This window comes from Dermacentor variabilis, chromosome 9 (genome assembly GCF_050947875.1).
Source record: "Dermacentor variabilis isolate Ectoservices chromosome 9, ASM5094787v1, whole genome shotgun sequence".
In the NCBI taxonomy this organism is placed as follows: Eukaryota; Metazoa; Arthropoda; class Arachnida; order Ixodida; family Ixodidae; genus Dermacentor; species Dermacentor variabilis.
The window spans coordinates 92,803,559-92,817,380 of record NC_134576.1 but is presented as its reverse complement, the minus strand read 5'-3'; the positions used below and the strand labels follow the sequence as shown (position 1 = coordinate 92,817,380).

At 43.3% G+C, this 13,822-nt stretch overlaps 1 protein-coding gene across 2 annotated transcripts; it reads right to left on the bottom strand.

Moving 5' to 3' along the window:
- Window positions 1-25: 25 nt before the first annotated feature.
- On the bottom strand, window positions 26-13,671 carry LOC142558095 (putative serine carboxypeptidase CPVL). 2 transcript variants are annotated; one of them, XM_075670256.1, is made up of 4 exons: window positions 13,334-13,671; window positions 10,659-10,842; window positions 6,298-6,628; window positions 26-112 (listed from the first exon to the last, which is right to left on the bottom strand). In XM_075670256.1, the coding sequence occupies exons 1-4, from the start codon at window positions 13,393-13,395 to the stop codon at window positions 36-38; spliced, it is 654 nt and encodes a 217-aa protein (XP_075526371.1). In that variant the 5' UTR covers window positions 13,396-13,671; the 3' UTR covers window positions 26-35. The 2 variants fall into 2 exon arrangements, with proteins under 2 accessions (XP_075526371.1, XP_075526370.1); XM_075670255.1 differs by lacking the exon at window positions 26-112 and adding an exon at window positions 2,836-4,055.
- Window positions 13,672-13,822: the final 151 nt, after the last annotated feature.

Below are 13,822 nucleotides of genomic sequence, written 5' to 3'. Positions count from 1 at the left end.
AACACATAATAAAGAAGAAAAAACCCTTCAATAAATTACCTTTGTTTTGGAGCAGATAGAATTGCTTTTCCATCGCAGTTATTACGCTTCTTTTGATGACACATCAGAGAACCTGCAATAAGTGAGGAGTGCTAGAAACTGTTTTTAATGCATGGAATTTGGGAGATGTTGGCACCTTTAGACCGGGCGGACTGGTCCTTTTCACGTAGACATATAAAAAATGAAATCGGAAGCCGATGCTGAACAATATAAAGACCACAAGAACAGTAAGAGTGAGCCAGAGAATCGGGTTATTTTGTTCTCTAAAAATAATTAACAACATAAATAAAATAGACCACACTGGAACGTAATTATGTCACGTAAATATAGAAACTACAATTCGTAAAACAGGCCGCAGACCACCACAGGCCACCAGAGCTTAAACTCAGCTCACATTCATGCAGAAAGACAGTTTGCAACAGAGGTCACAAAAGTCACACTGGAAAGAAAGTCAGCTCTTATGGTTACACTAAATACAGTAAAACATGAAGCGAGCTCACAGAAATTCACAATAAGTTTGGCACATAAAGTAATAAAAACTGCAATAAGAACACGTCACAATATTGCCCCCTTCCAGAAATATCTGGAGGTCCACTAGCACTCGTCCTTGTATGCCTGTGATCTTTTTAACGCCTATTTGAAGCCATGGGCCTATTACCTTTTAAAGCTTACGGGCCTATGGTCTATTGCCAAGACAGTGCGCATTAAATGGCGCATTTAAATACCATGACGTGGGCATTCTAGTAACACATGATGCATCCATTCATCTGGATGACTAGAAAAGGTTTGTGGTCTAGCAGTGGGATAAATTTTGTGCAGAAGATAGTTTGTAAATGCTGTAGCAAGCATTAGGCGATAAACTACTCTTTAGAAAGGTGTACTATTCTTTAATATGCGTGAGATATGATTTTCGAAGCAAGGGTTAATAGTAAGTATTACCGAAAATTTTCATTTTTGATAAAGGCCTGTTTGTCTGCAATAACGGGCTGAAGTTCTTGCGGAAATATTGCTCCAAGGCACCTTCTCACAGAGTAAGTCAGGTTTTTACATTGCCCTGATGTCCTTGTTGTGGGTCCTCTTCAGAGGCAACATTGTTAGAAACTCTGTTATGTGAAGTTCTTTCACGGCTTCTGTAAGCACCTTTAGAGTTTCAGAAACGAAACCCGAGTACTATGAACCGATGACATAATCAAGAGATGATAGCGCCACCTGATAATGCCTTTCTTCATTCTTTTACTGTATTTGTTTTGTACCTTAGCACTGATAAGACAAGAAGTTAGGCTGCAGTCGATGTCGCGTGAAATAGCTTATACATCTGCTTATGGTTTCATTCTAGAAGGACATGTGCGGAAGTAGGCCAATTACCTTGATAAGAACCATTTGTATCCATTTGAGTGTAGCCTGGGAATCTGAAATACATCCGGCGGCATGCCAGTTGTGCTTCAAACATGAACATGTCTCTTGTGCGAATTATTCTTTCACCAAAAAGCAAAAATTTTGGGTCCATGGTCGCCGTATAGGATATGAAACATCTGCGCCGTAAAATTAGTGATTTGGCAATATATTTTCGCATGTCAGAATAACGATATTATTGGGAGTCCTGTCTCTGTCATCAAGTGCTATAGCTAGTGAATGTCTGTCAGTGTGCGCCGAAATGAGAAAAAGATGTCTGCGTGTTTCTACCATCCTCATAATAATGGATGGAGGGAGGCGTGCTTCTGCAAATTACTAAAAAACTGTATGAAAGTTACCCGAAGAACATCCAAACATACTTGAATGCTCCTGGGTATTAACCGCTGAAGCCGTACCTAAGATGCGCCGGAGAGGCCGCGTATAACTGGCGAGGAATGTGCTATTTTTGTTTTATAAGCTTGTTATGGTACCTCTAGCATTGCTGAAGGTGAACATCCCCGTCTCGTACTTGCAATTTAATATTGAATACACTTTTTCATGTGCTTTATTGTGACGATTTCAAAAGAGTTGTCGGTCGAGTATAACACCAAACAATCTGTGTTGTTTTGCTATGACCGAAGGCTGTCCTTCGCGGCGAAGCTTAAAGTATTTCAGGTGTCGTCGATGAATGGTAGCACAGATGTTTTAATGTGGGAAAGGAATGGTCTCATTCCTTCTTCCTGAGAAATTAATCCACAGTGCTATTGTCGTCCTGTAACGTTGACTGAACAAGGCTGGTGCGTGAAGTGGGAGCCGAACTAGAGAGGTCACCTGCGTATAAAAAGTAATGTAGTCCAGATAGTGGCCTTCGTAGTAAGTCGACCTTCACACATTTAAAAAGAAACGGACCCGGCACACTGCTTTCCGGGACTGCTTGGCTGAGATTATGGTGAAAACTTTTCCTCTTCTTCGATGAATAAAAAAAATTCGGCAGAACACATCTCAAGATGACGGTCGACGGCAGTGCGTTTAGCATTGAATCAATATAGCGCCACGACGTATTGCCACCGTCGAAACGAATTATGTATGAGACGTGTTCTGCCGCCGGACCTGTCTATCGCGCTTCCCTAAGAACACCCAGCGCCATCTAGCGGTGCCGCCGCGAAGCGTGCACGTGGCTTCCGACATGCACGGCGTGCCAGTGCGTAGAAACGCCTATAGCAACGCGTCATCTGGCAGCTGAGCTCCTCTGACGTGCTTCTTTCTGGGCACGCTGCGCCGTCTAGTGGCGCAGACGAAAAGTACGCACGTGCTCTCTGAGAAGCGAAGCGTAATGCGCTGGTGCGTGTGAATGCTCGGAATTGTTCCCTCGCTTGCCGCAGACTCAGTGACACATATAGAGGCACCCAAGTTGGCGAGATGTTTATTGGAGAGTTGCACATCGCAAGTGCATTTATGGCACAGCTCACTAACGCGCTGACGTGAAAGACGTTCGCTGAAAAGCGACACATACCCAGTGCATTTCTGGCGAAAACGAAGACTAAAAAAGAAGACGAAGACGATAGCAGCGGCTGCTTTATTAAACCAGAATTGTTTTTGGGCCTTTTCATTTTCTTGCTTACAAAAAACTAACGAAGCCTGCAATGTCGTTTTTCTGCAGCAATAATTATTCGTATGAAAGCCACGTATCTATTTAAAGAAACCCTTTTAGGTTTGCAATTCGAGTTGGCGTGCTTTGCAGTTTTCGGAGAGCCGGAACCAACTCACATTGTCTTATGTTGAAGAATATGGCCGCATGACACTGCTAGCCTTGCGTGCGCGTTGTGCTAACGTCGAACTTGAACTAATAAAATTCTTTATGAGATAATTAGCTTCATCTGGTTTGTCTACAGCAGCGTAGTGACCCGCTCCAAGTATCACTGCCTCGGTGAAATTGCGGACCCGAACTATGTAGCCACTTATTCCATCGGAACCTCCGTGTGTCTTCCAGACATCTCGAGGTGCACTTCGGTATTCTGCAGCACCAGTCCAGTTCAAGCTACGGATGTAGGCTCGCAGATTGCTTGAAGGAAACAGCGTGTCCACTTGGCCCGCGTAGTACAGCACTTTACTCGTATTCAGTAGCAGCTCTACTTCAGCGCTAATGTCTGTGACGTAGTCAGGGGCTAGGCTGGCCAAGAGAACTTTGTTGTTCTGTTGAAACTCGACGTTGAACCCGACGTGAATCGCTTCTCTGAATCCTGTCGTGTTGACGTACTGATAGTATTTACGCATGTTTGCCGGCATCTCGGAGTACAGAGCGCTCGCTTGGTTGTTGTACAGGGTGAGGTTTTGAAACAAGGTAGGGTTGGTGTCATCAGTGAATATTGTATGCAGTAAAAGTAGCAAGGCTTCCGGCGCCTTGCGGTCTGCCAAGAGGCTCCTCATGATGGAAAACTGCTTCGCGAAAACATCGCGACCTTTCTGAGTGACCATTGAAGCATGATAAAGAAATTCGCTGGAGTCCGCTATGTTCACGATAGGTCCCAGGAAACCGTCTCCGGCAACTGCTCCTCGAAATTTGAGAGGCACGTGTTTGCCTTGTGCAGTGAGCAGTTGGTAAGCGATTCCAACGCCGTACCTTGCTGTAAAAGAATTATTGAACGATTAGTTCTGAACCTTTCATTACAAGACTGTTCTCCTACCTTGCAATCTTATACAGAAACCTCTTGATTAATTTTCCATGCTCTATTCGTTAACTGCGACATAGATCTGCCTTCGAGCAGCCGCTGCTGCTCTTCGGCCTCTGTTCGACTCAACGCGGATTCCACTCACTTGCCTAAACGAACATTGGTGAATTCAAGCTTTCTTCCCGAAGAATTCTAAGGAATTTTGTTGCAGTAGGCTTTAGTACGTCGGATGTCAGCATTCTCGCAAAGTAAGTCGACCAAATTTACGTCTGCTTTGTTGGTTTTATGCAGAAGCATTTTGATAAAACATTTGCCTCAGTTTATCGGGAGAGAAGGATCATAGTGCAATTCCGTTAGCGCCATCGGTACTGATGCCTGCATGTCAACGTAAAATGATGATGTTTCCATGTCAGCTTGAAATGTAAGGATACGGCAACGCGCTGGGTTTAACTTACACTTCGAACGCTGGGCCATTTGGCCACCGCATCATGCGCGACGCTATTAATACAGGTAATTCAGTTATTCAATTAATTTCAACAAATTGACACACACAAGTTACCATACCAGTAAGAACAAGTATTTAAAGACACTTGACTGTATTTTCGAGCAAAGATTCTGCCGTAACGCGTACCGTCACAATGGTTTTTATCTAATCAGAAGACAGATTACGCAGGGCCACATGTGGAATGGTACAGTGAACAGTTTAGAGGAGCTGCAGCTATGAGTGCATGTTTCAGAAAAAGGGGCATACGAATAGTGTCTAAGTTCAATAGTACTCCAACATCGTCTCAAACGTTAATACGGAACTGTCACCGATGCTTGCCTCGCCGCCTTTATCTCACTTATCTCTCTCTTAATCTGCAGTACGGGCCTCCGGCACATTCTAGTACATTTTTGCAATACATATTTGGAATAAAATCTGTCACGGCAAAGTTACAGGAGGGGCGCTCATTGCGCACAAAGCGTTGTTTCTGTTAAGTTCTTCCTCCTGTCCTGTTTATCCGTGTATTCACTTATTGCTAAAATTCTAATGCATATTGCATTACCACAGCTGCTCCTGTCAAGTATAGGAATAGGTGTTCAAAGTTATTTGCTGTTACGTGCTTCTGCATTTTCCATGTATGCATCAAGCAGCCGGCTGTCACAAAGGTGCTGTATTCGTAAACGAATGTGCCTTTGCCTTGCTTGCATACAGCGCTCCAGACCTGCGTCCTAAATTATGAACGACCATGAGGTTACACGCTGAGCTCAATACCCTCGGTTGCATTTCACGTCGCATTCTTTCCTTCCCTCCTCTCTCTCCCTGTGATCTTTGCTTTCCCCTTTCCCATTCCCCCGGTGTAGGGTAGCCAACCGGACGTTATTCTGGTTAACCTCCCTGCCTTCTTCTTTTCTCTTTCCTCCTCCACGTCGCGGTTGCTGCATTCTAATCAAACTCAAACGGGAAAACACCAACTCACTATGATTACGCGGCAGGTTAGATAGCCACAGCTGATCTCATATAAACCAATGTGCCGCACCGTGCATTTTGCGATAGGATATACGTCTAGGGTATATGCGTAAAATCCCATCAGTAGCTACTGTTGAACTTCATTACGACAATTCGTGTGCTTATTTCAGAATGTTTATCAAATAGGGTGAGAAAAGAAAAGAAAAACACTCGAATTTTCGCCCGAAGGGCGAAGCATCGATTGCGATAGCAAATTAGAATACAGCTATACGAAGTAAGCATATTAGTTTTATGGGCCGTATAAACTTGAACACATTCGCTTACGAACTAAATTAACAAGCACGGTGTCGCGCGCGCACATGTAAACATGAACACATTTCGTTCAATGACCGCCGAAAATCGCTGTCAGGACGCTGGAGTGAGTAAGCGCGGCAGCAGCAGCGATCGAATTGACCTTCGTGCTGCCAAAGCGCAATTTGGGTTCTTGAGTATATGCGCAAGCTGCTCGTGCCCCTACTTTTAAGCTCTCTATTACATGTGCGACCTGTGTTGAGCTATTCGACTAGGCAGCGACGCCGAGCAGCAGCAGCGGTCAGACTAATCGGGGGGAACTCGCGAAGAAGATTTACCGTTAAAAAGGAAACTCACTTCTACAGAATGAAGCAATGCGATTCTCAACCAGTGCACTGTGAATACACATTCAAGAACGTGCAGATAATAAGCGCGGTACTTGACGGCAATGCCCACCTCCATACGATTCTCCGGCGACGTAGAAATCTCGCTCCTTGTATTCCGGGAAGAGCACCAAGAACTGTCTCAGGAATTCTATTACCACTGCGCCGATGTCCCCGAGGTTTCGCGAGTAAGCCGAGGGGTCTTTCGTGAAGCTGTAGCCAGCCCCGACGGGAACGTCGAGGTAGATGACGCTCACGTCTTTTTGCATTGTTTCGAGCCGCTTGTGTAGCCTTCCGTCGGCGCCGATGGCGAGGGGTCCGATCTCGAGAAATTCGCCGAATAAGGAGGACAGACCTGGACCGCCTTGTGTCCAAAGCATCAGTGGTGCATCCAATGGGTTTTCCTGGAATATTTTTGCTCTTTGTAAGACACCAAAGTGCAGGGCAAATTTGTACAGGGAAATTATTACGTTGAATTTACGTTTTCTGTTTATAGTAAACCTGTTTATTTTCTGTTTCTAGTCTATAGTGATTGTTAGGCGATGTGAGGCATTTGCACGGCTGCCACAGCGAAAGAAACTAATAAGTGACATATACAGGCGCATACAGGGGGTATCGGTAGGGTCATCTAGCCTGCTACTCAGAGCCAGCAAAAGAAAGGGGCGAAAGAGGGTCCTCTGTGAGTAGTTACGATAAAGAGGACGTGATTGAATACAATCACTTTCCATTTCCATTCCAAACTTAAGATATTTGCTAGTTAATGAAGACATCTGATCTCTGCTGCTCAACAATGGCACGGATTGCTGAAAGGGACAGGTTTTAGAATCGGTAACGCAATACAATTGCCCCTTGCGCTTGATGCAGTACAGCATCCTTATATATAAGGACGTAAGGGCGATACTGGAATTTTCGTATTCCTTTCTTGTAAGTTTTCTGACCGAGTGTCCTCGGGTATCTTTTGCATTATGATTGATTGCATTATGTATGAATGGGTCATTAGATATGACAACCTTATCATCAGGAGTAGCGGGCTCATCTTGCGGCCAGATAAACCTCTGGCATCTCATTAAAGAATGTAATCTGTTTACCTCTGCAGGGATATAGAATACCGTAAGTTTTTAACCATTTTTTTTAATCTAGTGGCCAGCAAGTTATTTTAGCGACATGACAGTACCGTTTAGCATAACATTGTCCGAGATCAGGCTAGTTGGTATTCGATTATAAAACTTCTTGGCACCGAAACAATGGAAAATACAGAGGGGGAAACGATATACACTATCTTTTAACTAAAGCTTTATTTCTGGTAACCTGCTATTTTTGCATAAGAAGAACGCAGGAAACTTATTTCATTTGCATAAAGCACGAAAAAAAAGGGCACCAGCAGTAAGCTATACCGATAGACACCCCCCTACAATTAATATTCCTGGTAATACTGCAGCGGACGCAGCTGCGAATCGAGCGCACAATAACGCAGAGACAACCAATCTTCCCCTATTGCGTAGTGAAGTCCGTCTGATCCAGAGACAGATTTCTTGTCGTCTCAGCAAAACTACCTGGTTTGACCAGCAAACTAAGAACTCGGAGTTATACTCAATAGACGCATGTATAAACTTATCAATGCCGGAAACTCTAAGAGACAACAGAAAATTTGAAACTTTGGTACACCGGCTGCGTCTTGGTACTGCATTTACGAGACACTTCTTGTACAGAATAAAACGTGTCTCTAGTCCGCAGTGTTCTTGTGGCCATCCAGACGAAGATGCGCATCATCTTCTTCCCGAGTGCTCGAAATACGATACACAAAGAACGGTACTGCAAGCTAATTTGTTTATATTAGACAGAAGACCATTCACTCTGAAAAAGATACTCGGCCCATGGCCAACTGCGGGCCTTCAAAAAAGAGCGCTTCTTGCTCTGAAAAAGTTTTTAGAGGAGACCAACATATTGGGGAAATATTAAGTATTGGATGATGCGAATACGCTAAATGAGTTACATAAACGTTGTTCGTGGTGCGTAGTTGGTTTATGTCGGGATCGCAACTTTTACGCAATACGTATAATTCTGTCCTGTACTTGGAGTGTATTACAAGTGTTGTGTGTTTTGGCTGTTCATAACATCGGACTTCATATATGCGTACGTGGGCTGAACTCATGCACAGAACTTTGCGGCTCATGTACTGTTGGACTGTATATTTTTTATTGATCCGGTGTTCTACTGAGTCTTATATTTAGTGTCGCTATTCTCCCTTTTTGCGCAAATTTGTTTCGTCAGCCAAGTGACAAGGAGTAGCCGGTGCCACCACACAAAGGCGCCAACCTCTCCTAACATTCACTTCAATAAAAAAAAAGTGCCAAAAACAGCAACCATCACAATTTTGCGACATATTAGAGACTTCGAATTTAAGAAAGTTGATTCGAAAGTGGCTTGCTAGACCCGACTTCATTATTCACAAATTGCAAGTTGGTGGCTGAAATTGTTTCTGTGGTGTGTGGGCTCTGTGCCACAAAGATACAACAGTGGCCTTTAGTCACCGAGGGTATAAACCGCGGTTGATCGCACTGAGAGAAACATGGCTTCACATAATCCTGCAGAGATTGTGTTTCTTTATTCTTTATAAATATCGTTATAGTACGTCACACAGCTGCGGATTGTAGAATTTTACTAAGTATGTTTGATTGGTGGAATTCGCAAGCGGAGAAATAAATTAAGTTACCAAAGTTATTGAAGTAAAGATAATGATGAGATCTGGAATGCCACAGCTGAAAAACGAGACAACAAATGTAGCTCGTCATTCCCTTGTAAGCTTCCTGACTTTGATTTTAGGTGGGCATACGTTTGACTGCGCCTGGGCTGAAGTTCTCCTGAATCTGAACGCACCGCATCTATTTCACCAGGCTTTCGGTCAAATCAATGCAATACAGTTTTCAGGCGGATGAAGGGATGGGGACACAGTAATTAGCTTGCATAAGTCACGCCATTTTCAGTGCGACATTAATGTCCTGATCAAGCGTATTTCGCAGAATTGTGGTCTCGTTTTACGAATCCTGAACACTAGAAAATTAGCAGGCACCTCCTTGACTAAGCTGCCTTTTTGTGCTGAAAAAAAAAAAAACGATCTGTTTTTTCTTGTTAGTTGTGCTGAATTCGTCGCGTTAAATTCTAAACGTAAACTAAGAATTTCCGCTGTGGCCATGTGTTGTTTGTACGTTAGTGCAAACTGAAAGCCCTCTAGACCCTTCTGGTAAATACCTGTTTATTCCTCGCCGGCGCCGGAAATATACCGAAAGTCTTCACGTTCGTCTAGATACTTATACGGCAAGTCCGCCTTTGTTAGACTGCTTCAAAGCAGCTACGCCGTTTAATTTTAATTGACAGCTTTAGCGACTTCTTTGTCTCAGTTTGGGGTCACGCCCAAGAAAAATATTTGCTATCATCTTCCCAAGTTTATAAGAAGAAGTACTTTTCCACTCAGTTTATGATGCTATCAAAGAAAAAAAAGTTCGCTTCAAATGACCCAATTGCCAGCCGCAACTGAGGCAGCCACTGTCTTATACCATATTTACAAACAGAAAGAATGTAAGGTATGCGCGAGGCAGTAATAGATCTCGGAAGGGATCAGATATACGTTGGCAGTAATACAAATTAGCGAAAAGCCTCCTTTGCAGCACTCAGTGAAATGCTGCAGCCAGTTTTGTGAGTATAATAGAACTGCGCAACACCTAATAATGCTAGGTGACATAAAGTTTAATTGGTTTAATATTGGGGCGAAGGTGCTAGTGGTCACCACTTAAGCGTGTTCAAATTCTTGAGGCTATAGTCCTGTATCGTGTCCCTTACTGTTATGTAGTGCATCGCAGTCAGAGCCAGGGACAAAGAGCATTGTCCTCTTCAGATGACCCAGCGCCGATTTGTCGCCAAAGAAGAGGAGGAAGACTGTCGTTGCAGTGTACACGTTGGGCTGGCATAATATTAATTAGTTAGCGTCTCTGGTACATGGCAGCAGTGACAATAAGGTCTGTTATTGCGATTGTTCAGGTGCGCATAGGCCCGGGTGAATGCGACACCAAGCCGTATCGCGTACAGCGATTTTCTGCCGCAGCGTCCGAATTTCGATCGCATGCAAAACTACATTTTGTTGTTGAATTTGTTCAGCTGCCTGTGTAAAGCCTGGTTGGACAAGTTGATGTAATGTGAAGGTCCGTAATACATACGCGAGCACGAACATATTATCGCGCGCAAAAAAAGGACAATGCCCACTATGTTGCTATCATGAAAGCATCTCTGGCTTTGATGATATTACGTTTGCCTTTAACAACGTAGTGCTGAAGTAGCAACGTAAATTTAATCTTGTAACTCTTGCTGTGCGATGCCCACAGGCAAGGTATGCGGCCCAATAAAGCTTGGGGCCATCTATAAATTGATATAAACATTTACCTGCGCCTGTACGTAAAGAAAGAACAGGTTGCTTCCAGCTGTCTTGTTCACAGTGATGAAACCAGAATGAGCTGTGGCATTTGCCTCTTTTGCGAACAAGCCCACTCTGCTTTTGGTCCTTGCTTCGTCGTACCTGTTCTGCTCGATTAAGGGCGTCAAAAACAGTGGTCCTGAATCTGTAGAACTGAAGGAGAATGGCATTCGCTGGTTAATAGGCTAATTAATGGGCTAGTTAATAGTTCTAGTTATTCCGTCGAAGTGAAAGAAATAGAAACACGGGGCTAAACATATTTTGTGATAACAATGCACATAATAAATGCGGCTGTATGCCATTTGAACCACAGCATAACAAAGCAGACCAACTAGAAAAAAAGAAGGAGAAAATTCATGCCGCGCGCACGCACTGTCAAAATCTATGCGAAGCAAAACTTAAGTAAAGCGGTTAATTAAATGCTTTGCACCTAATGGCGATGCATACGATTCGGTGAGGAGAGATGGACGCACAGAAATGTACAACGCGTATTAAGCGTCATTTAGGAATTCTGCACTTCTTGCGTCAGAGTGAGACATGCCAATTCTGGAGGATTGGCCAAGAAAAGGCAAACCCTTAGTGGAAAATACCGAATGGCTTAAAGAAAATAAAGTAAGGCAAAGAATCCGTAAAATATCATTACGCGTTCTGTTATCAGATTGGTGTGCCTCAGAGATGCTTGTGAGGCGATAAATGTTATTTCGTGTAGAAATTTTACATACTAATGCACGCCCATTGTGGAGGATCGGCCGAGAGCGCAGTGGCACATAATCAGCGGCAAAATAAAATAAAATAAGGTAAATCAAGAAAACCGTTAAATATATTTAACTATTCTAATAACACAGAGGTGTGCTTTAAGGATGCCGGTGAATATGACAATCAGCATCAAATATGCATGAAAGGTTTCTACACACCAAAACATAACGTGCAAGGCAGAAAATAATAGCAGGAGTTATGGCAGTTCAAACCATAGTAAGTTTTACACAGACAGTGTAACCAAGAGAAAATCAGGAATGTCATTCTCTTCAAGAGGGCAAGAAACAAAAATGTGTCATATGACTCAATACCGATGACCTCAGCAGATAATCTTTCGCTTTCTTGAATAGTTTCCGAAAAAGAAAGGATTTTAGGCAAATCTGTCTTGCAGGTTATTTGGCATGTTTTTAACTCGTGGTCTACGCGTTGGAACCAGTAATCAGGCTGTTCATTTGTGTAGCCAAGGCACCACGGTAAATCGAATGAAAAAAGCCTTAGGCGTAACCTTCTCCGTCGTCCTTCTAATTTCTCTCATCTGGAGCTTTCTCTGGCGTTCGTAGCACTGAAATTGACACCGTGCGCATTTTAATCTTACCGTACGCCTAAAATCTCTACCATCTCAAGTTTATAGTGGCCGCGCCCTGTCAGAGGGTACGACACCACTGGCACAACCAAGAGCGTGCCTCACATAACCTTTATATTGTATTTCTCGTGCGGACTGAATAAATGCTCTAAAGCTTCAACGCAAAAAAAAAAACCCAAACGTTTTTCCGGCTTCACCGGTTACATAGATAACTTGTCACTGGCTTGATAATTATGGAGTGTACCAAACGGCTAAATATTTAAACTTTGTAACTATCTTTACTGCACAATCATCTACAGTGCCAGAAAAGTTGAAGGTGTGACTTTTTTGAGTATATGTAACTTATTTTCTCCTATTCAAAGGCGGTCGTAAAGTACAGGGGTCAGATATAGAGGGAGCATTCTTTTAGCGTTGTTCACGGCCATCTTTCCGGGCTTACAAGAGAAATTGAATTATACCTTTTTTTCACACATTACTAAATGCGTAATTCCACGTGTGACTGTGTCCTCACTTGTGGCTGTCTATTGCGTAGGAATTGCTAATTTTACGTTTCCTACTGCACTTATACTTTCTTGTCACGAAATAGAGTATATTTTCCCCGAAATAAATAGCAGAATAACATCGCACTCTATTTGAATGGATTAAATCTTAGGCATCGACGGTCACGGTGCAGGGTCGTGTCTCTGTTAGAAAAACGTTCTCCTGGAATTAGGGTCGCTAAATTGAATTTGAAGTATTATGAATGACAGTCCGTTATCTTGAGAAAAAAGAAAACTTTAACTCTCCTTGTGTCGTATATGGTTAGGCGGCACACTTCATGGGTAGTCTACATAAAGAACCTAATTTAAGGTGGTTGTGCTGAAGGGATAAGAAAATGTATACATTTCGTGCCAATTACTCGCGCAAGAAAAAGAGGACCGATGAAACACACTCATGACTAACCACGTCACCCGAAAAATTAAACCAACTAGCCAACATGAATTTTATCACAGAGTATGGTTAGAAGACGTCAATATTCCTGAACTTTAGGGGTAGGATTCGCAGAGGTTTTTCGCTCCTAAGTGCTGCTTGCCGTTGGCAAAGCGCCATCACCAACAAAATGCCCACCGTCCCGAGTGGCTGACAGGGACTCTTCCGAACAATTGCGGCGCAAGAAATTTTGTGAACACATGTCCAGATTTCAGCAGCGCTGTAACACCAGCGTTTTTAAAGGTGTGCAGGGGTTGCAGCGTTTACAGTTCCGTGAATTCACGATGTCAAACGAAAACATGATGATTAAGTTGTAAGGAATACAACTGGACTCACCAGCAAACAAAGTCTAGAAAAGCTACGGACAGCAGGAGGGTCCAGGTGTTGCTAGGCTTCATTTCAGTGTGATGAATAAGCTGCCTTGCTTACTTGATGTGGGACCTCTTATATAGGTCTGTTGTTGTAAACGGGGATTGCGGAAGTTCCGCGACCAGCAGAGGAAAACCGATACCGCGGTGCACATTGACCATATCGTAATGGTAGTATCTGCATAATATGCGAAAGTAGTGGGCCTCTCAACAGATACGATGCGTTTGTTGTAGCTGTTCTGCTCTTAAAACTGCATACGACTGCAGTATCTATGCACTAAACAGTATCCTTCCTCCTGTAAGGGCTTGATGAATGGCCGCGAACTCTACTTGTATAGAGAGTTTTTATCTTATCTGGACACTCGGATTTTTGGCGAATGCAGCGCATAACGGCGAGATCCGTCGTCTGTGCTATGTTTTATAGGTTTCTATTCGTTAGTTCCTTTGCAGTGCTGGA

What these genes read in the sequence shown, in the direction of transcription:
- LOC142558095 (XM_075670255.1), bottom strand. Translation starts at nt 13,395, where the DNA reads ATGAAGCCTAGCAACACCTGGACCCTCCTGCTGTCCGTAGCTTTTCTA. An exon ending in TTCTTTACGTACAGGCGCAG is followed by an intron (nt 6,629 to 10,658) that starts GTAAATGTTTAT and finishes AAAATATTCCAG; the next exon opens with GAAAACCCATTGGATGCACC. An exon ending in CGCCGGAGAATCGTATGGAG is followed by an intron (nt 4,056 to 6,297) that starts GTGGGCATTGCC and finishes ATTCTTTTACAG; the next exon opens with CAAGGTACGGCGTTGGAATC.